Source organism: Eschrichtius robustus, chromosome 3, assembly GCF_028021215.1.
Source record: "Eschrichtius robustus isolate mEscRob2 chromosome 3, mEscRob2.pri, whole genome shotgun sequence".
Taxonomy (NCBI): Eukaryota; Metazoa; Chordata; class Mammalia; order Artiodactyla; family Eschrichtiidae; genus Eschrichtius; species Eschrichtius robustus.
Genome location: NC_090826.1, coordinates 32,253,370 through 32,279,068, shown reverse-complemented (window position 1 = coordinate 32,279,068; position 25,699 = coordinate 32,253,370). Strand labels below are relative to the sequence as shown.

General features: G+C 47.1%; 1 protein-coding gene and 1 pseudogene across 1 annotated transcript in view; both read right to left on the bottom strand.

Annotated features, from left to right (window-relative positions):
• The window catches only part of LOC137762134 (bone morphogenetic protein 8B-like), a 42,767-nt gene that overhangs the window by 11,073 nt on the left and 5,995 nt on the right, over nucleotides 1-25,699 (bottom strand). Inside the window, exons 2-3 of the mRNA XM_068539577.1 lie at nucleotides 6,816-7,005; nucleotides 6,228-6,376 (exon numbers count right to left, since the gene is read on the bottom strand). Coding sequence (XP_068395678.1) covers nucleotides 6,228-6,376; nucleotides 6,816-7,005 — 339 coding nt within the window. The remainder of the gene's footprint in view (nucleotides 1-6,227; nucleotides 6,377-6,815; nucleotides 7,006-25,699) is intronic.
• LOC137762133 (succinyl-CoA:3-ketoacid coenzyme A transferase 2, mitochondrial-like) lies at nucleotides 2,654-4,097 on the bottom strand (annotated as a pseudogene).

The window sequence follows — 25,699 nt, the reverse complement described above, 5'->3', positions numbered from 1 at the left end:
TTTTTTTCTGCATTCTTATTGCAGAAGAATCACAGCAGCTGTTTGCTTTTGAATGGCAGGATCCAGAAACACAGGTAGTCCAACAGTATTGTTGGACAGTCCTGCCTCAATGATTTAAGAATTCCCCTACCTTGTTTGGGGAAATGTTGGCTAGGGATCTTAGAAACTTAATATTGGATGAAGGACTCTTACTCCAACATGTGGATGATTTGCTCATAGCAATCCTTGCATATGATGTGTCTACAAAATACCATAAGAACCCTGAATTATTTGGCCAATTGTGTATATAAGGTCTCCCAGAAAAAGCCCCAAGTATGTAAGAAACAAGTCACATATCTGCGTTTTGTCATTTCTCAAGGACAGCGGGGTCTTTTGCCTGATAGAAAAGGGGCAATTGCAGGCTTGGGAACACCCAAGACTCACAGACAAATGAGGGGGCCTCTGGGAATGGCAGGATTTTGTCGGATTTGGATCCCGAACTATGGATAGGCTCATAGTAAAGCTCCTCTATGAGGCTTTAAAGGGACATGATTTCGAGCCCCTTACTTGGACTACAGAGTGCAAAAATATATAATGGGGCCTAACCTACAAAGGACCAACCAGCAAGTCACTCAAAATTGCATGATTTGTGCTAAAAATAACCCAAAGACTGCTGTCAGACCTCCCCAGATGGGAACTCAACACAGAGGAACCTGCCCCACTGAGGACTGGCAAATAGACTTGACTCAAATGCCTCAAGCCACAGAAAATTTCAGACACCTGCTAGTATTTGTGGACACTTTTTTCAGGATGGGTGGAGGCATATCCCACCAGGACAGAAAAAGCCTCTGAAGTGGTTAAAGTCCACCTTAAGGAAATTATCCCCCGATTTGGACTGCCTAACTCCCTTCAAAGTGATAATGGGCCTGCTTTTGTCTCTACCATAACCTAACAAGTATCTAAAGCACTGCGAATTAATTGGAAGCTACATTCATCCGAGACCACAATCAACAGGAAAAACTGAGAAAATGAATTATATATTAAAAAGGAGCATTGCTGGGCTTCCCTGGTGGCGCAGTGGTTGAGAGTCTGCCTGCTAATGCAGGGGACACGGGTTCGAGCCCTGGTCTGGGAAGATCCCACATGCCGCGGAGCGGCTAGGCCTGTGAGCCACAATTACTGAGCCTGCGCGTCTGGAGCCTGTGCTCCACAAGAGAGGCCGCGACAGTGAGAGGCCCGCGCTCCGCGATGAAGAGTGACTCCCGCTTGCCGCAACTGGAGAAAGCCCTCGCACAGAAACGAAGACCCAACACAGCCAAAAGTAAATTAATTAATTAATTAATTTAAAAAAAAAAAAAAAAAGGAGCATTGCTAAAATATGTCAAGAGACTAATTTACCTTGGGATAAGGCCTTGTCAGTTGCCCTGCCAAGGATCAGAGTGGATCCCAGAAGCAGCTCAAATTAAGCCCCACTGAGATATTGTATGGTAGGCCATTCCAGGTGTCTGCCGGGGAGGGAGAATCTATAAATGCTCTGAAAGATCTAGCAGTTGCCAATTATGTTAAAACTCCGGGCACTATACTAACCTCTGTGCATGAGTTTGCTTCCAGTAGGTCTGCCTATCCAGCTGAGGTAGCCTTACATCCTTTCCTGCCTGGAGTCCTCCTTAAAATCTAGAGAGAACAAGGGCCTGAGCACCATCTGACTACAAGGTGGACAGGACCACATGTGGTATTACTTACCACGCACTCATCTGTCGAGTTAGCTGGATTAAGCCATGGATTCATCACACTTGGGTTAAAGTAGCCCGACTGTCATCAGAAAATTACCCAACTCCTGAGAGGCCTAGAGAGCAATGGGTTTGTGAACCCTTAGAAGACTTAAGGTTGCTCTTCAAAAAGGATAAGTATTGAGATTAAAATTTCATTGTAGAAGAGATTTCATCAGGTTCAAATAGTTGTAGATAAAGAAAGAGAACTGTATTGCTTACTAAAAATTTTAAGGAATATTCCTGACCCAAAACTGATCAATTCCATTTCACAATTACCCCCTCATCACCCCTGTTCAGTGGGAAGTAGCCAGAAAGATCATTGCTCCTTCTTCCCACAAGATTGTATAAAAGCAGCCTGAATTGGGACTAGGACAAGATGGGTTTTTTGAGATGCTAGTCTGCCATCTTCTCCGTCTGCTAGCTTTCCAATTAAAGTCGTTCTTCCTTGTCTCAACAACTCATCTCCCGACTTACTGGCCTGTCATGCAGTGAGCAGAGTGAGCTTGGGCTCGGTAACAGTTCCTCCCCCATCACTTTTCCCTACATTTCATGATTCACTCACGAGAGTAGGCACTTCAGTGAAACCTTTCCCATGGGATCATCTCAAGCTGCATAGAATTTAATGTAAATATCACAGACAGGGAGGAGGGTGATTGGAGCAGAGCTTTCTCAGAACTCACAGGACATATAAGGTCAATGCCTCTGTTTTCCTTTTGTTTTTAATTAAAGGCATGTCCCTCTTGAGAGAACAAAGCCTATCCAGTGGCAGCCAGTCTGGGACAGCAGGAGAAAGCCGGCCAGATGCTGGTGAAATGTAGAAATGTGATTGTGGCTTTCTCAGGATGCAATCCAGGAGGTTAAAGGGAGAAGCACAGGCTCTGGGACCAAGGTTCACTTTCCGGCTAGGTTTCGACCTGCTGCATGGGTCTGAGATTTGGGAAGACACCAAAGGTGCTCCCCGTGCTCTTTTCAACGTCCTCTGCCGTCAGGCCGTCCCAGAGCTTGATCAGGGTCAGTCCTCTCACGTCAAACACTGCTGTCTCGGTGATGATTTCACCTTCTCAGTCAAAGCGGTCCACGCACCAATTCCCAGTCAACGGTCTGGTGCATTACTCCAAGATTTTGGGTTCATTGGCCTTGGTGGAGTGCTCCATGGTGACCACCACTCTGGTCTTGGTACTGGACACCAGATCCATCGCACCCCCCACTCCTTTCACCTTCTTGCCGGGTATCATCCAGTGAGCCAGGTCACCGTATTTGGAAACCTGCATGGCTCCCAGCAAGGTTAGGTCGATGTGTCCGCCTCGAATCATGGCAAATGATTCATCGTTGGAGAAAAAACAGCCCCCAGGAAGAAGGGTGACTCTTTGCTTGCCCACATTGTTGCGATCTGCATCCACCTCCTCTTCCAGTGGAAACGGACCCAAGCCCAAGATTCCATTTTCACTGTGAAGATGAACGGTTCTGCAGACTTGCATATTTCATCATCCTCTTTCCAGATCATGTGCTCATTTCTTTTCTCATATTTTCCCCCCTGTATTCCTCGATCTAAGTAAGTGTTAGGAACATGGATGTCCTCTGGGGCAAAGGACCCCAGGTCCACAATTTCTTCAGTCTCCACCACTGAGGTTCTCGCAGCTTTGCACATGGGCACGTTGAAGTTCCTGGCACTGGCCATGAAGATGGCGTTTCCTGCCCGGTCGGCCTTCCACCCTTTCACCAAAGCAACATCGGCCGTGACGGCGTGCTCCAGAAGGTAGTGCTGTCCGTGGAACTCCCTCAACTCCCTGGGCTGACTCAGGATGGCGATGTGGCCGTCCTCTAAGTACTTGCTGGGTGCACCTCCTTCCTGGGCCAGGGTCCCGTAGGCCGTGGGGGCGTGGAAGGCGGGCACGCCGGCGCCCCCCGCGCGGATGCGCTCGGCCAGGGTGCCCCGGGGCGTGATCTCCAGCTCCAGCTCGCCCGCCAGGTACTGGTGCTCGCAGAGCGAGTTCTCCCCCACGTACGAGCAGACGATGCGGGTGATCTGATTGGTCCCCAGGGAAAGGCCGAGCCCGAAGTTCCCTCCCCCACGTTGCTGCTGACCACGGTCAAGTCCTTCACGCGGGTCTTGAGCAGCGCCCCTCTCAGGTTCTCCGGGATCGCGCAGAGGCCGAAGCCCCGGACCATGATCCTCGCGCCGTCCGGGATGTCTCTCACGGCCTCCACGGGGTCCGCCTAGGACTTGGCACGCGCGCGGGCGCTGCTGGCGAAGCCGCACACACCGCCCGTCGCCAGCGCGGGCACCGAGCAGCCGGCGGGGACCCGGCGCCCGAGCGCAGACTCCAGGAGCCGCAGGGCTGCCATCGTCCGCTCCGCTCCGGCTGGGGCTCCGGCTCCGGGCCCAGCGGGGACAGGCGGCGGCCGTGCGCGCCCCGCCCGCGCGTCACAGGGCAGGGGGCCCCCGGCGGTGACGCGCCCACCCGGCTGGTTCCCCGCCGCCCCGCTCCGTCTCCGCGCTCCGAGGGAGCGAGTCGCCGAGCTTCCCGGGCCGCGAAGGCGGGAGGCGGGACCGGTCCGGACAGTCAGGCGGGACTGGAGGCACCCGGGGACTGGCGCACGGAGGCCCCGAGGCGACGTCCCTCCGGGGAAGCCTGGGAGCCGTCTCCTTCCTCTCCATCGTCACCCTTCCTCCCAGGCGCGCTACTCCCGTCCCCCCGTCCCCAGATCCACCTCCACGTCAGCGGTTCCCACACGCGTGTCCCCAGCACGTACTGTCCTGAAACCACATTTCCATGGATGTCTACCACGGCCTCAACAACATCCCTGCCGAAGGACATCTCTTTACTTCCCACCTCAAACCTGCTCCTCGTCTATTTTTCCCCAAGTCGGGCAAAAACCAAACCAAACCTATTAAAAAGACCCGCTGGCTCAGCCCCCATCACCCGCGTTCCCTGCACGCACCCTCCTCCATTTCCGCTGCTGGACAAGCGCTCCACCCCCCATCCCAGCTCCCACCTCGACCCGGCGAGGCTCCCGGGGGCCTCTCTGACTTCACTCTTGTCCCCCGCAGTCTACTCTCCCCACTGAAGTCAGGGGATCTTTATTTTGTACATAAGATAAACAAACTTTTTATTTTACCGCAGTTGAGATTTATAGAAAATACGCTAAGATAGTACAGAGAGTTCTCATATACCCAGACCCAGTTTCCCCTGGCAAGTGTAACATCTAAATGATTATGGTACGTTTGTCACAACTAATGAACCAATATTGGTATCTTATTATTTACTAAACGTCACGATCTACCCAGATTTCATTAGTTTTCTCCAGCGTCTTTTTTCCAGGATCCCACCCAGGGTCCCACATTGGCATATGGTCATCACAACTCCTTAGGCACCTCTGGGCTGTTACAGTTTCTCAGACCTCCCGTGTTTTTTGATGACCTTGACAGTTTTGAGAAGTACTTGTCAGGTATTCTGTAGAATGTCCTTCAGTTTCAGGTTGTCTGATGTTTTTCTCATGGTGAGACTGGGGTTCTGGGTTTTGGGGACGAAGACCATGGAGGTGAAGTGCTGTTCCCATCCCGTCAGATCAAGGGTGTCTGGGAGCTACATGACGTGCTCATGGGACCTGAGAACCAGCTGAGGGGTGCCGCTCAGGTTGCCCCTGCAAAGGTACTGCCCCAGCCCACGGCATACTTTGGGAAGCAAGTCTCTAAGCGTAGCCCACACTGAAGGAGGGGGAGATGCTACACCCCCCTGAGGGGGAGTGTCTCAGAGGGTTGTTTGATAAAAAGCTGAATCAGATCCTGTCCTCCTCCACTGCTGTTAAATAAAATAACATTTATTTCATAGTTAATATTTTGCCCACTTCTCTCAACCTCCTCACAGTCGCTGCCTAGTCCCCTGTGCTCCAGCCATGGTGGCCCCTTGCTGCACCGCAGACACACCAACCCTGCGCCCACCAGGAGGCTCTCCCCCAAACACCTGCTAAAGGAATGAAGGTGTGAATCCTCATTCTACAGATGAGGAAACCGAGGCTTAGAAAGGTAAGTAACCTGCCAAGGCCACCGAGTTAGAAGGCTGCAGAGCCGAGATTCACACCCAGGCCTCTGCCTCAGAGCCTGAGGGTGTGAGCGCTTCCCCTCGCCCAGCCCAGGACGGAAACTCCTGGTGCAGAAGGCAGCTCCGTAGAGTAGAAAGAATCTCCCATTTCTTGGGGAGGGAAAACATGGACTCACTCTGAGCAACACAACTGTTTGTCCTGCAGAAGGAGAGGAGGGACTCTCGGCTGGTAGGGGGTCGCCTGCTGTCCCGCACTGCGGGAACCTCACTCTCTACCCACTGAGCCCCGCGGAGGGGTGGAGGTATCCCCCAGCGGCACAGGTGGGAAAGGTCAGGCCTCCAGGGCCACGTGAGGGGCTCCAGCTGCGCCTGCCACCAGCAGCTTCCTCGGAGGAGCCCCCAGGGGAAGGTTCGCTGCTGACCTGAGTCTTACCATCATCTGTTTCCACATAGAGGCGGAGTCCCAGGTCCTTGTTACGGTTTAAGAGCCATCGGTCACTGGCTGCTGTCACGTCCAACACCAGCCAGCCCTCGTCCCCAGATCGGAGCGTCTGAAGATCCAAAAAGAACAAGTCAGACTCCCTGTGGACACGAAAGAACAATTAACCAAGGGCCGGCACAGCTGCCTTTGTTTCCAGTGCCCTCCTGGGGGACCATTAGTGGGGCATCTACCCCGCCTGGCTCTGACCTGAGTGCCTTACATGCCTTTTCTCACTGCGTCTACCGTACAAAGGTGTTACTGTGCCCGTGTACAGGTGCGGAAACTGAGGCTCAGGAGCTCAGTGACCTGTCCATGGTCCCACAGCTAGGACAGTAGGATGGGGACTTGAATCCAGGACTGATGCTGGGCCTCTCCCCACGGTGACACGAGGCCTCCGGCCAACCATCATTTCTTCTCTGAGGCTGGGCTGCCCAGGAAGGTCCCCTTCTGTCCTCTGGGAAATGTCCCCCCCAGCACCCAGGGCTGGGCCGGACACTCCGACAGAGGCTTGAGCGGGCCTGTGGGGCGCAGGGCAGGCACCTGTTGGACTGCTCCAGGACCACCTCGAACATGCTGATGTGGAGGGTCCGGTTGAGTGGGTGGGTACTGGGCAGCTTGTAAATCCGGAACTCCGCGGCGGTGACGGCCTCCCCCGCCGGGATCTGGGCCAGGTCAAAGCGGAACTCCTTCCACTGGGGCTCCTGGTGGCCCAGGGTGCAGTCCCGCTCCACTGCAAGACAAAGTGGGACTGGCGGTCACTTGTGGTTCCAGCTCGGGTTCCGGGGTGGGCAGGGCTGGGTGGGATCTGGGGGCCTGGGCAGTCTGGGTGGGACCGCTCCCTCCTCGAGAACAGGCTTGTCCCAGCTCTGCCTCCTGCGTGCCGAGAGGGCTCCGGGGGCTGTGTCGTGAGGCGCCTGGCACGGCACCTGGCACACGGCGGTGCCACAAGGGCAGTGTCCATGTCTGGTCCGCAAGCCCCAAACCCAGCCTGCCCCGCTCAGCACCCTGCTGGCTCTGGGACCCACAGATGGGGCACAGGACAGGTCCCTCCTCTGGAGAGATGGACATCAGACCCAAGGCAGAAAAGGGCCACGGTGGCAGCAGGGACATAGCTGAGTGCACTTGAGCAGGACGGGGCTCCCGGAGTCAGCCAGTATGTGGATGGGAGTTGAGGGGAGAGTGGGCTTGTAGCTGAATTTGGAGCTGGGCCTTGAGGGGTGAGAGTGAATTTGCCACGATGTCAAGGGAGAAGGACAGTGCAGAGGTAGGGTCCAGCCTGAGCAAAGGCCTAAAGCCGAGGAACGACAGCACCAGCAGGGAATACGACAGCCATAAAACCCAGCAAAGGGTGAAAGGATGGCAGGACCCTTTTTGGAACAAGGGGAAGCAGGAAGGGGGGCCGGAGAGAGACATGGAAAGAACCAGGAAGAGGCGAGGTAGGATGACAGCTCCTGGAGATGCTGGGTCAAGTGCTGGGGAAGCTGCAGGGTCCCATGGCATGATCTGAGCAGGCTTCCCGGAGGAGGTGACACCTGAACTGGCCTTGAAGGATGGGACTGAGTCTTGGTGGGTGGATAAGGTGGGGGAGAAGACATTCTAGGCAGAGGTCCTGCACAGGTGTGGGGTGCTGGGGCCGCCCACCATCCAGCAATGTGCGGCTCAGGGCATAAGTCTGGCTGTGGCCTGACTGCGGAGAGCTGGAATTCTGGCCTCGAAGCGTGGGCTGTGCTCTGGCCAGTGGGGGGTCAGGGTTCTGGGCAGCAAGGGAGTGTGGTTTAAGGGTAGAGTGGAAGCTATGTGTGGAGGCGAGGGTAAAGCCAAGGCTGGAGGGGACCCGAGGCAGGCTGGTGGCAAAGCTGCTCTAACATTCTGGGCAAGAGACCGCAGGAGCAGAATAAACCCCATATTTCCCCAGCTGCCCGGAAATGCCCAGGACAGTATATTTAGGACGTCTCACTTTTGCCTCCTGTCACTTTCAAACACTAAAAATCTGTATTTCCGCAAAGCAGGGGCGGAAGCCTCCCAGAGCCTTCCCCCAAAACCAACACTGAGATTTTAATTACAGGTCTGTGAGTCTTTTTAAAAATTCTCTGACTACTGGACTCAGAGACCACAAGTCACCAGGCTGGTGGTGGAGGCGGATGGGGGAGCACTTCCTGTCCTCGTGGTGGGGACCTGGTCCGGTGATGGATGGGCAAACAGCTGTGCTGGGCGGGGCCAGTGGACACATGTTTGGGCAGGAGATGGGCTTTTCATCCCCAGACCGGGGAGGAGGGAAAATAGAACCTCCATCATCTGACAGGGTGCTGGACCTGCAGCAAATGCCCACCCACAAGCCACGCTGTTTCAGGGGCAGCGTGACATAGGACGGATCTGGGTCCTCCCACAGAGGCAGGATGTGGAGGGCAGGGTTCTGGACCTTTGCCCAGTGATGCTCGCCATGAATATCACCACAAGAGTCCCATCCTCCCTACACACTCACACACAGAGCTTTAGGGACAATTTCCATGGATTCGGTAACTGCAGAGACCACCTCGGTTACGTGACTGTGTAAGCATCCCTGATCTGCAGGATGAAATAGGTCCAGGCTGTTAGCTGTCACAGGAGGTGGCCCTGATAGTGAGTAGGGATCGTTTAGTCATGCTCTGCCCCGAACCCCTCTCAAAGCATCCTTAAATGTATCTGCCCCCAAGGCACAGGGGGGTGCTGACAGGTGGGTCACTGAGAACCTCTGTCTGCAGGCCTGACACTGACTCATGTTGGATCCAGGACTGAGGGAACAACCACAAACCTGCCAGCTCCTGCGGGCACCAAGCTCTGTGGCCTCCATCCCTTGCTGACCTGGGGGCCCGCTTGTGCTGGGTCAAGAGAGCCCTCTTCTCCTGGACTGACCTCAGCTCCAAGCTTCTGTCCTGTGGGTTTGTGAAATCGATACCTGCCCCCACCAACCCCCCACCCCTGCCCAATAGTTCCAGCACAGGAAACTGCCTGCCCCAGTGTTCCAGGCAAGCATGAGAGGTGGGACATTTTTAGGAAAATGATTTCATCGGAAATTGATAGAACTTCTGGGATGCGTCATTAAACTGGACATTACTGTAACTGGCCAAAGGGGAGCACCCCCTTTCTTTGTTGGAACCACATGAATGTACAGCTTTCAGTAGTTGCTTCTGTGGATTAGGGGAAGATGTTTCTCAAAAGCTGGTGTTAAGAAACAGCATTTGTTGGGACCTGGATGTCCCCTATGGTAGTTCCTGGGCTGGCCTCCCCTGCTTTAGCCACTAAAACAGCATTAAGAAGCGTAGATGCTCTGACCTGCAGCTGGGGCTTCTGGTCCCAGCCCTGACCCTGTCAGCAATCAGGTACTTTCCCTGGGTGGCCTCAATCTGCTCATCTGGGAAGTGGGGATCCTAGGATCCTTTCCACATAAGGCTGTGAAAGGGCTTTAAAAAGGACAGGGAGGGAGGAACCAAGATAGTGGAGTAGAAGGACATGCTCTCACTCCCTTTTGCGAGAACACCAGAATCACAACTAGCTGCTGGACAATCATCAACAGGAAGACACTGGAACTCACCAAAAAAGATACCCCACATCCAAAGACAAAGGAGAAGCCACAGTGAGACGGTAGGAGGGGCGTAATCAGAGTAAAATCAAATCCCATAACTGTTGGGTGGGTGACTCACAGACTGGCGAACACTTATACCACAGAAGTCCACCCACTGGAGTGAAGGTTCTGAGCCCCACGTCAGGCTTCCCAACCTGGGGGTCCAGCAAGGGGAGGAGGAATTCCTAGAGAATCAGACTTTGAAGCCTAGTGGGATTTGATTGCAGGACTTCAACAGGACTGGGGGAAACAGAGACTCCACTCTTGGAGGGCACACACATAGTAGTGTGCACATCGGGACCCATGGGAAGGAGCAGTGACCCCAGGGGAGACTGAACCAGACCTACCTGCTAGTGTTGGAGGGTCTCCTGCAGAGGCAGGGGGTGGCTGTGGCTCACCATGGGGACAAGGACACTGGCAGCAGAAGTTCTGGGAAGTACTCCTTGGCGTGGGCCCTCCCAGACTCTGTCATTAGCCCCACCAAAGAGCCCAGGTAGGCTCCAGTGTTGGGTTGCCTCAGGCAAAACAACCAACAGGGAGGGAACCCAGCCCCACCCATCAACAGTCAAGCGGATTAAAGTTTTACTGAGCTCTGACCACCACAGCAACAGTCACCTCTACCCACCACCAGAGCCTCCCATCAAGCCTCTTAGATAGCCTCAACCACCAGAGGGCAGACAGCAGAAGCAAGAGAAACTATAATCCTGCAGCCTGTGGAACAAACACCACATTCACAGAAAGATAGACAAGATGAAAAGGCAGAGGGCTATATACCAGATGAAGGAACAAGATAAAACCCCAGAAAAACAACTAAATGAAGTGGAGATAGGCAACCTTCCAGAAAAAGAATTCAGAATAATGATAGTGAAGATGATCCAGGACCTCAGAACAAGAATGGAGGCAAAGATCGAGAAGATGCAAGAAATGTTGAACAAAGACCTAGAAGAATTAAAGAACAAACAAACAGAGATGAACAATACAATAACTGAAATGAAAACTACACTAGAAGGAATCAATAGCAGAATAACTGAGGCAGAAGAACGGATAAGTGACCTGGAAGACAGAATGGTGGAATTCACTGCTGCGGAACAGACTAAAGAAAAAAGAATGAAAAAAAATGAAGACAGCCTAAGAGACCTCTGGGACAACATTGAACGCAACAACATTTGCATTATAGGGGTCCCAGAAGGAGAAGAGAGAGAGAAAGGACCAGAGAAAATATTTGAAGAGGTTATAGCCGAAAGCTTCCCTAACATGGGAAAGGAAATAGCCACCCAAGTCCAGGAAGCACAGAGAGTCCCATACAGGATAAACCCAAGGAGAAACACGCCGAGACACATAGTAATCAAATTGGCAAAAATTAAAGACAAAGAAAAATTATTGAAAGCAGCAAGGGAAAAACGTCAAATAACATACAAGGGAACTCCCATAAGGTTAACAGCCGATTTCTCAGCAGAAACTCTACAAGTCAGAAGGGAGTGGCATGATATACTTAAAGTGATGAAAGGGAAGAACCTACAGCCAAGATTACTCTACCTGGCAAGGATCTCACTTAGATTTGGTGGAGAAATCAAAAGCTTTACGGACAAGCAAAAGCTAAGAGAATTCAGCACCACCAAACCAGCTCTACAACAAATGCTAAAGGAACTTCTCTACGTGGGAAACACAAGAGAAGAAAAGGACCTACAAAAACAAACCCAAAACAATTAAGAAAATGGTCATAGGAATGTACATATCGATAATTACCTTAAACGTGAATGGATTAAATGCTCCAACCAAAAGACACAGGCTTGCTGAATGGATGCAAAAACAAGGCCCATATATATGCTGTCTACAAGAGACCCACTTCAGACCTAGGGACACATACAGACTGAAAGTGAGGGGATGGAAAAAGATATTCCATGCAAATGGAAATCAAAAGAAAGCTGGAGTAGCTATACTCATATCAGATAAAATAGACTTTAAAATAAAGAATGTTACAAGAGACAAGGAAGGACACTATATAATGATCAAGGGATCAATCCAAGAAGAAGATATAACAATTATAAATATATATGCACCCAACATAGGAGCACCTCAATACATAAGGCAACTGCTAACAGCTATAAAAGAGGAAATCGACAGTAACACAGTAGTAGTGGGGGACTTTAATACCTCGCTTACACCAATGGACAGATCATCCAAAATGAAAATAAATAAGGAAACAGAAGCTTTAAATGACACAATAGACCAGGTAGATTTAATTGATATTTACAGGACATTCCATCCAAAAACAGCAGATTACACTTTCTTCTCAAGTGCGCACGGAACATTCTCCAGGATAGATCACATCTTGGGTCACAAATCAAGCCTCAGTAAATTTAAGAAAATTGAAATTATATCAAGCATCTTTTCTGACCACAGCGCTATGAGATTAGAAATCAATTACAGGGGAAAAAACGTAAAAAAGACAAACACATGGAGGCTAAACAATACGTTACTAAATAACCAAGAGATCACTGAAGAAATCAAAGAGGAAATCAAAAAATACCTAGAGACAAATGACAATGAAAACATGACGATCCAAAACTTATGGGATGCAGCAAAAGCAGTTCTAAGAGGGAAGTTTATAGCTACACAAGCCTACCTAAAGAAACAAGAAAAATCTCAAGTAAACAATCTAACCTTACACCTAAAGGAACTAGAGAAAGAAGAACAAACAAAACCCAAAGTTAGCAGAAGGAAAGAAATCATAAAGATCAGAGTAGAAAGAAATGAAATAGAAACAAGAAAACAATAGCAAAGATCAATAAAACTAAAAGCTGGTTCTTTGATAAGATAAACAAAATTGATAAGCCATTAGCCAGACTCATCAAGAAAAAGAGGGAGAGGACTCAAATCCATAAAATTAGAAATGAAAAAGGAGAAGTTACAACAGACACCGCAGAAATACAAAGCATCCTAAGAGACTACTACAAGCAACTCTATGCCAATAAAATGGACAACCTGAAGGAAATGGACAAATTCTTAGCAAGGTATAACCTTCCAAGACTGAACCAGGAAGAAACAGAAAATATGAACAGACCAATCACAAGTAATGAAATTGAAACTGTGATTAAAAATCTTCCAACAAACAAAAGTCCAGGACCAGATGGCTTCACAGGTGAATTCTATCAAACATTTAGAGAAGAGCTAACACCCATCCTTCTCAAACTCTTCCAAAAAATTGCAGAAGGAACACTCCCAAACTCATTCTATGAGGCCACCATCACACTGATACCAAAACCAGACAAAGATACTACAAAAAAAGAAAATTACAGACCAATATCGCTGATGAATATAGATGCAAAAATCCTCAACAAAATACTAGCAAACAGAATCCAACAACACATTAAAAGGATCATACACCACGATCAAGTGGGATTTATCCCAGGGATGCAAGGATTCTTCAATATATGCAAATTAATCAATGTGATACACCATATTAACAAATTGAAGAATAAAAACCATATGATCATCTCAATAGATGCAGAAAAAGCTTTTGACAAAATTCAACACCCATTTATGATAAAAATTCTCCAGAAAGTGGGCATAGAGGGAACCTACCTCAACATAATAAAGGCCATATACGACAAACCCACAGCAAACATCATTCTCAATGGTGAAAAATGGAAAGCATTTCCTCTAAGATCAGGAACAAGACAAGGATGTCCACTCTCACCACTATTATTCAACATAGTTTTAGAAGTCCTAGCCACAGCAATCAGAGAAGAAAAAGAAATAAAAGGAATACAAATTGGAAAAGAAGAAGTAAAACTGTCACTGTTTGCAGATGACATGATACTATACATAGAGAATCCTAAAAATGCCACCAGAAAACTACTAGAGCTAATCAATGAATTTGGTAAAGTTGCAGGATACAAAATGAATGCACAGAAATCTCTTGCATTCCTATACACTAATGATGAAAAATCTGAAAGAGAAATTAAGGAAACACTCCCATTTACCATTGCAAAAAAAGAATAAAATACCTAGGAATAAACCTACCTAGGGAGACAAAAGACCTGTATGCAGAAAACTATAAGACACTGATGAAAGAAATTAAAGATGATACCAACAGGTGGCGAGATATACCATGTTCTTGGATTGGAAGAATCAATATTGTGAAAATGACTATACTACCCAAAGCAATCTACAGATTCAATGCAATCCCTATCAAATTACCAATGGCATTTTTTACAGAACTAGAACAAATCATCTTAAAATTTGTATGGAGACACAAAAGACCCCGAATAGCCAAAGCAGTCTTGAGGGAAAAAAACGGAGCTGGAGGAATCAGACTCCCTGACTTCAGACTATACTACAAAGCTACAATAATCAGGACAATATGGTACTGGCACAAAAACAGAAACATAGATCAATGGAACAAGATAGAAAGCCCAGAGATAAACTCACGCACCTATGGTCAACTAATCTATGACAAAGGAGGCAAAGATATACAATGGAGAAAAGACAGTCTCTTCAATAAGTGGTGCTGGGAAAACTGGACGGCTACATGTAAAAGAATGAAATTAGAACACTCCCTAACACCATACACAAAAATAAACTCAAAATGGATTCACGACCTAAATGTAAGACCGGACACTATAAAACTCTCAGAGGAAAACATAGGAAGAACACTCTTTGACATAAATCACAGCAAGATCTTTTTTGATCCACCTCCTAGAGTAATGGTAATAAAAACAAAAATAAACAAACAGGACCTAATGAAACTTCAAAGCTTTTGCACAGCAAAGGAAACCATAAACAAGACGAAAAGACAACCCTCAGAATGGGAGAAAATATTTGCCAATGAATCAACGGACAAAGAATTTATCTCCAAAATATATAAACAGCTCATTCAGCTCAATATTAAAGAAACAAACAACCCAATCCAAAAATGGGCAGAAGACCTAAATAGACATTTCTCCAAAGAAGACATACAGATGGCCAAGAAGCACATGAAAAGATGCTCAACATCACTAATTATTAGAGAAATGCAAATCAAAACTACAATGAGGTATCACCTCATACCAGTTAGAATGGGCATCATCAGAAAATCTACAAACAGCAAATGCTGGAGAGGGTGTGGAGAAAAGGGAAGCCTCCTGCACTGTTGGTGGGAATGTAAATTGATACAGCCACTATGGAGAACAATATGGAGGTTCCTTAAAAAACTAAAAATAGAATTACCATATGATCCAGCAATCCCACTACTGGGCATATACCCAGAGAAAACCGTAATTCAAAAAGACACATGGGGTCTTCCCTGGTGGCACAGTCGTTGAGAATCTGCCTGCTAACGCAGGGACACGGGTTCGAGCCCTGGTCTGGGAAGATCCCACATGCCGCGGAGCAACTAGGCCCATGAGCCACAGCTACTGAGCCTGCGCGACTGGAGCCTGTGCTCTGCAACAAGAGATGCCATGATAGTGAGAGGCCTGCACACTGCAATGAAGAGTGGCCCCCGCTTGCCACAACTAGAGAAAGCCCTCGCACAGAAACGAAGACCCAACACAGCCAAAACTAAATAAATAAATAAATTAAAAAAAAAAAAAAAAGACACATGCACCCCAATGTTCATTGCAGCACTATTTACAATAGCCAGGTCATGGAAGCAACCTAAATGCCCATCCACAGACGAATGGATAAAGAAGATGTGGTACATATATACAGTGGAATATTACTCAGCCATAAAAAGGAACGAAATTGAGTCATTTGTTGAGACGTGGATGGATCTAGAGACTGTCACACAGAGTGAAGTAAGTCAGAAAGAGAAAAACAAATATCGTATATTAACGCATGTATGTGGAACCTAGAAAAATGGTACAGATGAACTGGTTTGCAGGGCAAAAGTTGAGACACAGATGTAGAGAACAAATGTATGGACACCAAGGGGGGAAAACCGCGGTGGGGTGGGGATGGTGGTGTGCTTAATTGGACGATTGGGATTGACATGTATACACTGATGTGTATAAAATTGATGACTGATTAAAAAAAAAAAAAGTATGAGGCCAGAGCAGCATTACTAATGCAGTCAACGAAGCACCGAGAGAACACAATGCCCGTCTGGGATCATTTCCGTTCTTTAAAATCTACCCCAGGTGTCTGCCATTTTCCACCTACAAATTCAAAATAAAAGAATACAAAGCTGAAAAAAAAAAAAAAACGGACAGGGATCATGGGATAGGAGGGATGGCCATTCCTTAGGAGGTGGGAGGGGTGTTGACCTCTAATTTCCTAATTTAATTGACATATCAAAGTAATAACATCCTGCCAGCACCATCGGGAGTTTCATGTGTGAGACTCAAAAGCCATGGAAGAGAAAAGAGAGACATTCAGTTTTCTTCCTCTAAATAAAAGTATGAAATGAAAGATTATATAAAATAAAAATATATCAGTGCATCTGAAAGGCATTTGGACGGCTTCAAAGTGACTGCTTTCCACCTGCCTGACCTTTGTGAAGACACTTGATCCTCTGGGCCTTGGAATCCACATCTGCAAAATGTTTGATACAGAGATGAAATTGAAATGAAAGTGTAAAAAGCCCTGTCTGCAACTGTGGCTGCACTTGGTGTGGTCCAGCAAATGCTTCTAACCTATTATTCAGGAGCATTTCCTTTTCGGTGCACATTCATGCCCAGCCTCCACCTTCCCCTATAACCAAGGTCTGGAATCTCCCAAAGATGCCCAGGCCTGGAGAGGCAGCCCTTCAGCAATGCCAGTGGCGCCGTCCACTGTGTTCCAGCTCGGGCACAAAGCAAAAACTGACCCCTTCTTTATGAAAGTGCTGAAGATTCCAAAACATCAGAGCTCAAAGGACAGATCACTGCATACAGTCTCCTCCCACTTTTATGCATACGTGGAGACAGATCCCAGGAGTCCTGGCTCCCGTCTGGGCTCCTTTTCACTGCAGTGGCCCTCCACCGTCCAAGGCTACAAAACAGCATAAGCCCTCCACCTTGGAGTTGGCCTGTCCCTGCTTCCTGCCCCGCTGCTACTGTGGGATGCTCTGTAGAGGGAATTTAGGGGAAAGGCCAAGGTCTGCACAATGTGATTTCTTGGGTTTTCCTGGTAAAATTTGCTGCGGGTTGTGGAGTTGGGAAGTTCATTCCCGGGTCCCCTGGCAGATTAAGACAGGCTGGGGGGTGCAGGGAAAGGGGTGCTCCTTGTCTGGCCTATGTTCTGGATCCTGGCCATCTGAGATAAGTCCTGCCAGGAATTCTCTCTCCGTGGTCGTCCTGGGGGGACTGCTGATGTTTGAAGCAAGAGGATAGTAAATTATTCCCCCCCTCTGCAGGATCTGGGGTAGGAATTCCTAATCTGGCGGGGGTGGGGGGTGTCCTATAAGTTCACCTTTGGGCACATGGGAGAAGACTCCTGACTCTGCTGCCTTCTCATGCTCTGGAGGTCTTCTAGAACACTCACTTTTCCCTTCATTTTTCCCTGGCACATCTAGGAATACTAATTAATTTGTGTACGCAACACATTTGAAAGCAGTGCTTATTGAACGCAAGTCAGTATTTAGGCACTGGGGAAACTGTGGCCCTGTGCCTGTGAAGTTTATGTGCAGGGGGGAAGTCAGGTAGGAAAGAGTGAACAAAGTCATTGTATGCGATGAGCTCTGTGAAGGACACCAAGAGAGAGGTGGGATTGCGGATAATGCAGGGAGGGCGTGTGGGGTTATTTTATGTTTCTAACTTTATTCTGTAGTAATTTTAGATTATTTAGATTCAGAGAAAAATTGTTGCAAGAATTGTTGCAAGAGACTTCCCATATACTCTTTACCCAGCTTTCGCTAATGATAACCATCTTACATAACCAAAGCACAGCATAATGACCAAAACCAGGAAATTGATATTGGTACAATATTATTAAGTACACTACAGACTTTTCTAGAATTTTGCCGGTTTTCCAACTTATGTCCTTTTTCTGTTCCAGGATTCAATCCTGGATCCCACATTACATTTCATTGTTAGGTCTCCCTGATGTGCTCTGACCTGTAGCAAGTGCTAAGCCATTCCTTGTCTTTCATGCCCTTTCTTTTTTTATTTATTTATTTATTTATTTATTTTTGGCTGTGTTGGGTCTTCGTTTCTGTGCGAGGGCTTTCTCTAGTTGTGGCAAGCGGGGGCCACTCTTCATCGCGGTGCGCGGGCCTCTCACTATCGCGGCCTCTCTTGTTGTGGAGCACAGGCTCCAGACGCGCAGGCTCAGTAGTTGTGGCTCACGGGCCCAGTTGCTCCGCGGCATGTGGGATCTTCCCAGACCAGGGCTCGAACCCGTGTCCCCTGCATTGGCAGGCAGATTCTCAACCACTGCGCCACCAGGGAAGCCCCATGCCCTTTCTTATGAAGAGCACTGGTCAGGTATTTTGTAGGCTGCCCCTCAATTTGGGTTTAGCTGATGTTTTCTCATTATTAAATTGAAGTTACGGATTTTGGAGAAATCCACCTTGGAATCTGTGTCTTCTTCTAAGCACATCAAATTGGATGATATAATGTCAATATGTACTATTACTAGTGATGTTGACTAATTCTTTGGTTAAGGTGGTATCTGCCAGGTATCTTCACTGTAATGTCATTATTTTTCTTTTGGAAATAATAAATATCTTTAGGGAGAGATTTTGAGATTTGCACATATACTTCTCCTCAAACTTTTGCCCACTGATTTTAGCAATTATTACTGTAATATCTGCAATAGTGATTTTCTGTTTCCTTCTTTCCCTCTACTTTTATTAAATGGAATTCTTTTGAAAGGAAGACTTGCCCTTCTTCCCATAATTATTCTGTTATTTATTTATATCATTATGGGTTCACGGATATTTCATTTATTCTATGGGTTATAATCCAATACAATTGTTGCTCAGATTGTTCTAGCTTTGCCCATTGGGAGCATCTTTGGGTTGGCCCCTTGTCCCTTTGACATGCCCCCCTCCCCATTCTTTTTTTGAGTATTTCCTAGTTGTCTGGCACCACCAGATGCTCCAGGCCCATCTTGTGATTTCCCATTCCCCGCTGCTGACATCAGTCACTTCTCCAAGGAGCTCTGGTTCATTTCATTTACCATGTATAGACTGGGGATTTAAACACCAAGCTCTGAGCACACGGTGTGCTCATTAAAATAAAGTGTCATGCTTTTAGGCGCTCTCAGTGGACAGAGCTAGGAAATGTATCTGTGTATACTAACCCATGCATAAACACACATCTGTATTTATTTCTATTTTTCTGGATATATCTATTTGAAAAATTAGAGTTATACCTTTAGTTCCAGTTCAGTGTGGGGTTACTTTATTTATTTTTTTAATAAATTTTATTTATTTATTTATTTATTTTTTGGCTGCATTGTGTCTTCCTTGCTGCACGTGGGCTTTCTCTAGTTACAGTGAGTGGGGCTACTCTTCGTTGCAGGGTGCGTGGGCTTCTCATTGAGGTGGCTTCTCTCGTTTTGGGGGCACAGGCTCTAGGTGCATGGGCTTCAGTAGTTGTGGCATGCGGTCTCAGTAGATGTGGCTCGCGGGCTTTAGACCGCAGGCTCAGTAGTTGTGGCACACAGGCTTAGCTGCTCCGTGGCATGTGGGATCTTCCCGGATCAGGGCTCAAACCTGTGTCCCCTGCATTGGCAGGTGGATTCCCAACCACTGCGCCACCAAGGAAGCCCCCAGTGTGGGGTTACTTTAGATGTGGTACTTTGGAAAAATCTTTCCAGAAAGACACTCTAAGACCGGATCAAGCACTCGTGCATTGCTGGCAGGAACACAAAATGGCATAATCCTTATGGAGGGGAATCTGGCAATATCTAGCAAAATTATACATGTTTTGACCCAAGCATCTCACTTCTAAGAAATTGTCCCAAAGACACACTCACAAAAATACAAAAAGATGTACATACAAGACTATTTGTTATGACCCAGTTTTGTAACTTGTTACAGAAAAAGACTGGAAACAACCCAAACGTCTATCAACAGAAGATGGAATAAATGAACCACGGTACCTCTTCATGATGGGGTGCTAAACAGCTGTAAATGAGAACAAAGAGATCATCTATATTCTGCAATAAAGTGATCTCCAGGAGACAGTTTTTTTAAAGAGAACTAAGGTGAAAAGTACAGATAATATACCTTTTATCTAAGAACGGGTCAAAATACAAATATTATAAAAATGCATACACCTCATAGGTACGTATATATGTCATTGTATTTTTAAAATGGAGATAAACTACAAACTAATAAATTAATTAAGAAATAGTTGGAGTGGGTGAAATAGGTGAAGGGGATTAAGAGGTACAAATCTGTAGTTATTATAATAAATAAGTCATGGGGTGTAATATACAGCATAAAGAATATGGTCAATAATATTGTAATAACTTTGTATGGGGACAGGTGGTTACTAGACTTACCGTGATCATTTCATAATGTGTGCAAATGTCAAATCACTATGTAGTATACTTGAAACTAACATAATATTGTATGTCAACTATATTTCAACTTAAAAAATGTAGTTATCTTTTGCTGGAGGAAGAGAACAGAGACAGAGTGTAGGAGACAGGCATGGAAGCCAGGCGTCTCTGAATGTCCCTTGCTTTGTAAATTTTGTAAATATTTCACATAAGTATAAAACAAGAATAATTCAAAATACAAAAACAAAGAGTAATACCTAAGACTAAAATGCAAAATAAAGTAAATAAATGGTGGGTATATTGAGTTGGTGGCTTACCCACACAGTGAGGAATTATTTCAAGTCATTTTCAAACAGAGTAGTTTGACTGTATATCCCTAATGGGATAGCTTAAGGACAAAATAAACTAAAAATAAATCTTAATTTTTCAGTAATCATATTGTTATGATGATGTTATTCTATACCTATTATACGTGTAGGATATAACATATTTATATATATAATATATATATAAGTTTTATATATATATATATATATACTTGTAGGATAAAGCAAACGGCTATCATATTAATGTTGTTAGGACCAAATTATTCAGTGCAAAAGAAAATAGAAATATAAAATATAAAAAAAAGAATTTAAGTAAGTCTATAATCCTAAGCTTGAATTGGAAATATTAGTTTGAGGGATAGATTGGGAGTTTGGGATTGACATATACACACTGCTATATTTAAAATAGATAACCAACAAGGACCTACTGTATAGCACAGGGAACTCTGCTCAATATTCTATAAAAATCTAAATGGGAAAAGAACTTGAAAAAGAATAGACACGTGTACGTATAACTGAATCACTTTGCTGTACACCTGACAATATTGTTAATCAACTATACTCCAATATAAAAAAAAATTTTTTAAAAAGAAATATTTGGGGACTTCCCTCGTGGTCCAGTGGTTAAGAATCCGCCTTCAAATGCAGGGAACGCAGGTTTGATCCTTGGTTGGGGAACTAAGATCCCACATGCCACGGGGCAACTAAGTTCGCTCGCACAACTACTGAGCATGCGGGCCACAAACGAAGAGGAGCCCGCGCGCCACAGTGGAGGATCCCACGTGCCGCAATGAAGGTCCCACGTGGGGCAACTAAGACCCGACACAGCCAAAAATAAAATAAATAAATAAATAAATATTTAAAAAAAAGAAGAAATATTAGTTTGGGGAATTCCCTGGTGGTCCAGTGGTTAAGACTCCGCACTTCCATTGCAGGGGCCGTGGGTTTGATCCCTGATCAGGGAACTAAGATCCTGCATGCCGCCCGGCGGGGCCAAAAAATAATAATAATAATTTTTTTAAAAAAGGAAATTTTGTTTGAACTCGTGATTTTTTTCTCTTAGAAAATACATATTCCCTAGCTCTGTCCACTGAAAAAGCCTAGAAATGGTGGCCAAGGAGGGACAGTGGGGAGCTCTAATGCCCCGAGTGTAGTCTTAAATGATCAACTCCACCACAAGGCACCAGGGCTCTTAGAGAAATGGCCCATTTCTGACCCAGGGCAGGAAATGCATAAGCACAGCCTGGAACATCTCATCCCAGAAGGCAAGGAAGCTCCCTGAATCTCCTAGGAGAGAGTTAAAAGTACTCTGAAGCTAACCTGAAGAGGCTTCATAATAGGCTTGGAAGGGACAATTTGAGCATCAGAGATAACTGTAATAGATTGAAAAGTATCACATATATTAATATCCATTAGGTCAGCAGCAGCAGCATTGGTCATCTTTGGACAGAATTTCTCAAACTTGGCACTATTGACATTTTGGGCCAGATAATTCTTTGTCGTGGGTGATAATTCTTTGCTGTGGATGACTGTACAGCGTATTGTAGAATATTTAGTAGCATCCCTGGCCTCTGCACACTGGATGCCGGTGGCACCACCTTCCCTTCCCCAGCTGTGACAACCAAAAATGTCTCCAGATATTCCCAAATGTCTCCTGGGAGATTGAGAACCACCGCCTTTGCAGAATGCTAGGAATCAATTCACTATTCTAAACCCTGGTAAATGAGGGAAATAAATAGTCAAGTCTGGAGGAGGAAAAACCAGTCATGTGAAGAGGTGGTGGAAGAGCCTTCAGGCAGATGGAACCACAAATGCAAAGGCCCTGAATCTTTGAGAAACATCCAGGAGGCCCACAGGGCTGGAATCTAGTGGTCCAGGGTCTAGGTGTCCAAGATGAGGCTGCAGTGACAAGCAAGGCCAGTTCATGTACAATAAATCCTACTTATCAGCCTTCAAGAATTCATCACAGTGATTCAAAGAAGTTCTGTGACCTAGGAAGTATTTAATAAAGTTCACCTCTTGTTGATGTTATGACACTTCACGACCCTGTGAGGTGGGTTGGAAGCCACTTGTAGTTTCTTGAAGCCAACAGAGACTCTTGACAGCCAGCTCCATTGAGATACCTGAGTGGTGAGGCATGGGCCCAGCACTGGGGACACACGATGCCACTGCTGGTTCCACAGGTACCTTCTTTTCTACAAAGCTCCGCTTAGGGAAGCAGTCAGAGTGTTTACTTTCTTAACCCCTTATTGTGGCTCTTGGAAAATAAGCAGTCTCAGACCCTCGGCCTTCTCCTCCAGCCTCTGATAAAAAGGCCTCCAGATCCCACATTTGCAGGAAGAGCCTGCCGGGGGCACGAGGCAGCCTCCACCACCACGGCCACCGTCCATGTTCTGCCTTCCCACGTCTGAGGCCTGCACCCTCCACACAGGCTAGATCTCCAGATGTCACACCCTGTATCCGCCAGCCTGACACCAATAAAGGCTTGGGCTGTTTTTGTGCCCTGGACCAAATTTATAGAGTCACTGAGACAACCCAAATCTGTCTTGTTTCTGACTAAAATTTATCTTGTTTCAAAAGACACCCTCTTCTTCCAGTTCAGCATGCCTATTAAGAGAATGGAATCTGCTTCCCTGGCGGTCCAGTGGTTAAGATTACGTGCTTCCACTGCAGGGGGCTTGGGTTCGATCCCTGGTTGGGGAACTAAGATCCCGCATGCTGCACGGCACAGTCAAAAAAAAAAAAAAAAAGAAAAAAAAAAAGGAATCTTTTGACAGCCACCTATGGACTGGGAGAAAATATTTGCAAATGATGGGACCAATAAGGGCTTAATTTCCAAAATATATAAACAGCTCATGCAATTCAATAACACACACACACAAAAACCGACAAACAACCCAATCAAAAAATGGGCAGAATACCTAAATAGACATTTCTCCAAAGAAGACATACAGAAGACATACATCCAATAGACACATGAAAAGATAATCATCATCACTAATTATTAGAGAAATACAAATCAAAACTACAATGCAGTACCACCTCACACTGGTCAGAATGGCCATCATTAAAAAGTCTACAAATAATAAATGCTGGAGAGGGTGTGGAGAAAAGGGAACCCTCCTGCACTGTTGGTGGGAATGTAAACTGGTGCAGCCACTGTGGAGAACAGTATGGAGGTTCCTCAAAAACTAAAAATAGAACTACCATATGATCCAGCAATTCTCTTCCTAGGCATATATACAGACAAAACTATAATCTGAAAAGATACATGCACCCCTATATTCACAGCAGCACTATTTGCAATAGCCAAGACATGGAAACAACCTAAATGTCTATCAACAGATGAACGGATACAGAAGATAAGGTATATATATAAAAAAGAACAAAATAATGCCACTACAGCAACATGAATGGACCTAAACATTATCATACTAAGCGAAGTAAGTCAGAAAGAGAAAGACAAATACCATATCACTTATACGTGGACTCTAAAATATGACACAAATGAACTTATCTACGAAACAGACTCACAGACATAGAGAATAGATTTGTGGTTGCCAAGGGGGTGTGGGGGAGGGAAGGACTGGGAGTTTGGGATTAGCAGATGTAGACTATTATATACAGGATGGATAAACAGCAAGGTCCTACTGTATAGCACAGGGAACTATATTCAACATCCTGTGATAAACTATAATGGAAAAGAATATCAAAATGAATATATATAACTGAATCACTTTGCTGTACAGCAGAAATTAACACAACATTGTAAATCAATTATACTTCAATAAAATTTTTAGAGAGACAGAATGGCATCTTCTGACCTGACAGTCCTTCCTGCCCTCAAACCCTTCCCCAGCCCCTCAGGGCCCATGGGAGGGTCTGACACTTGGCTCTGCTGTCCAGCCACCGCCCCTCACCCACACAGGCTGGCCCTGCCCATCCTCACGGCCTCCTGGGCCTTCTGGTGCAAACACCCTTCCCCTGGAGTCCCTCCTTGAAGCCGCTCTCTCCAGGGTTGCCCCGTCCCACCAAGTATAAAGGCTACTTTCTTCTCGGTCCAGCTGTGAAAGCCCCCTTGCCCGCCTCTGACCCCACACACATCAGCCTGCCGGTCTCTCCCTTTCCCTGTCCCGGGGGTCCCCGTCACTGGTTCATCTGCCCTCTGGACGGTGACCAATTTGAGGACAGAGACTGAGCAATGTGGGGTGGAAACGGGAGGCCTCAGCGGTCTGCTCATCCAGCCCCTCGTGTCCCGGGGGCCCAGAGAGGGCATGCCCGGCCCCTCATCCTAAGGGCTCCTGGTCCCCAGGACAGCGGCTCAGCATCCAGCAGTGCAGCCCCTGGGCTGGGGCGTCCTGCTGGTCTGGGAGTGGCTTCCACGTCACCGAGGGTTTCCAACCCAAGCCACCCATGTTCTCACTTTACTGTGGGACTCGCCTCCGTTCACGGCCCGGCCCCGAGGTGGAGGACAGGCTCCCTCGGGGCCCCGGAGGCGGATGGGGTGGGCCCGACTGGCTGGTCCTGCCGGTAACAAGGCCGAGGGGGACCCCAGACCTAAGGAAACACCCGGGTCTCCGCGGCCCGTGCGGGTCCCGAGTGAGCTGCAGAATCCATCACCTCCCGGTTCTGCCTCTTCAGGGCTTCCTCCCGCCCAGGAATCTCAGCGCTGCCCAGAGCAGGCCCCCCGCTTCACTTCTGGGGGTATTTTTAGCCAGTTCTCATTACTGACTTTTTCAAGAGCTGTTTCCATAAATGGCTCTGTGCTTATAATTACCGGTCCAGGCCTCAGCCGGCTTCACAGCCCAAATTAAAAGGGAACAACCTGCCCACTGCACCACATCAAGCCCGCCAAGGCCAAAAATAGATCCAGGGAGATGTGAGCAAGAAGGATGTGGTTCCTCCAGTTCAAACCCAGGAAAGACCTGAACTGTGGGGCTTTCCAGAAAGACGTGGTCACGGTGACACATCCCCTCTCTCCCGTGGGGAGTGGGTGCCTGTGAGGAGTGGCGGGTGTCCTCCCGCCCTGTGCCTCAGTCCTGGAGGAGCCCCATCAGTGGGCAGGGAGGGTGAGGGACACA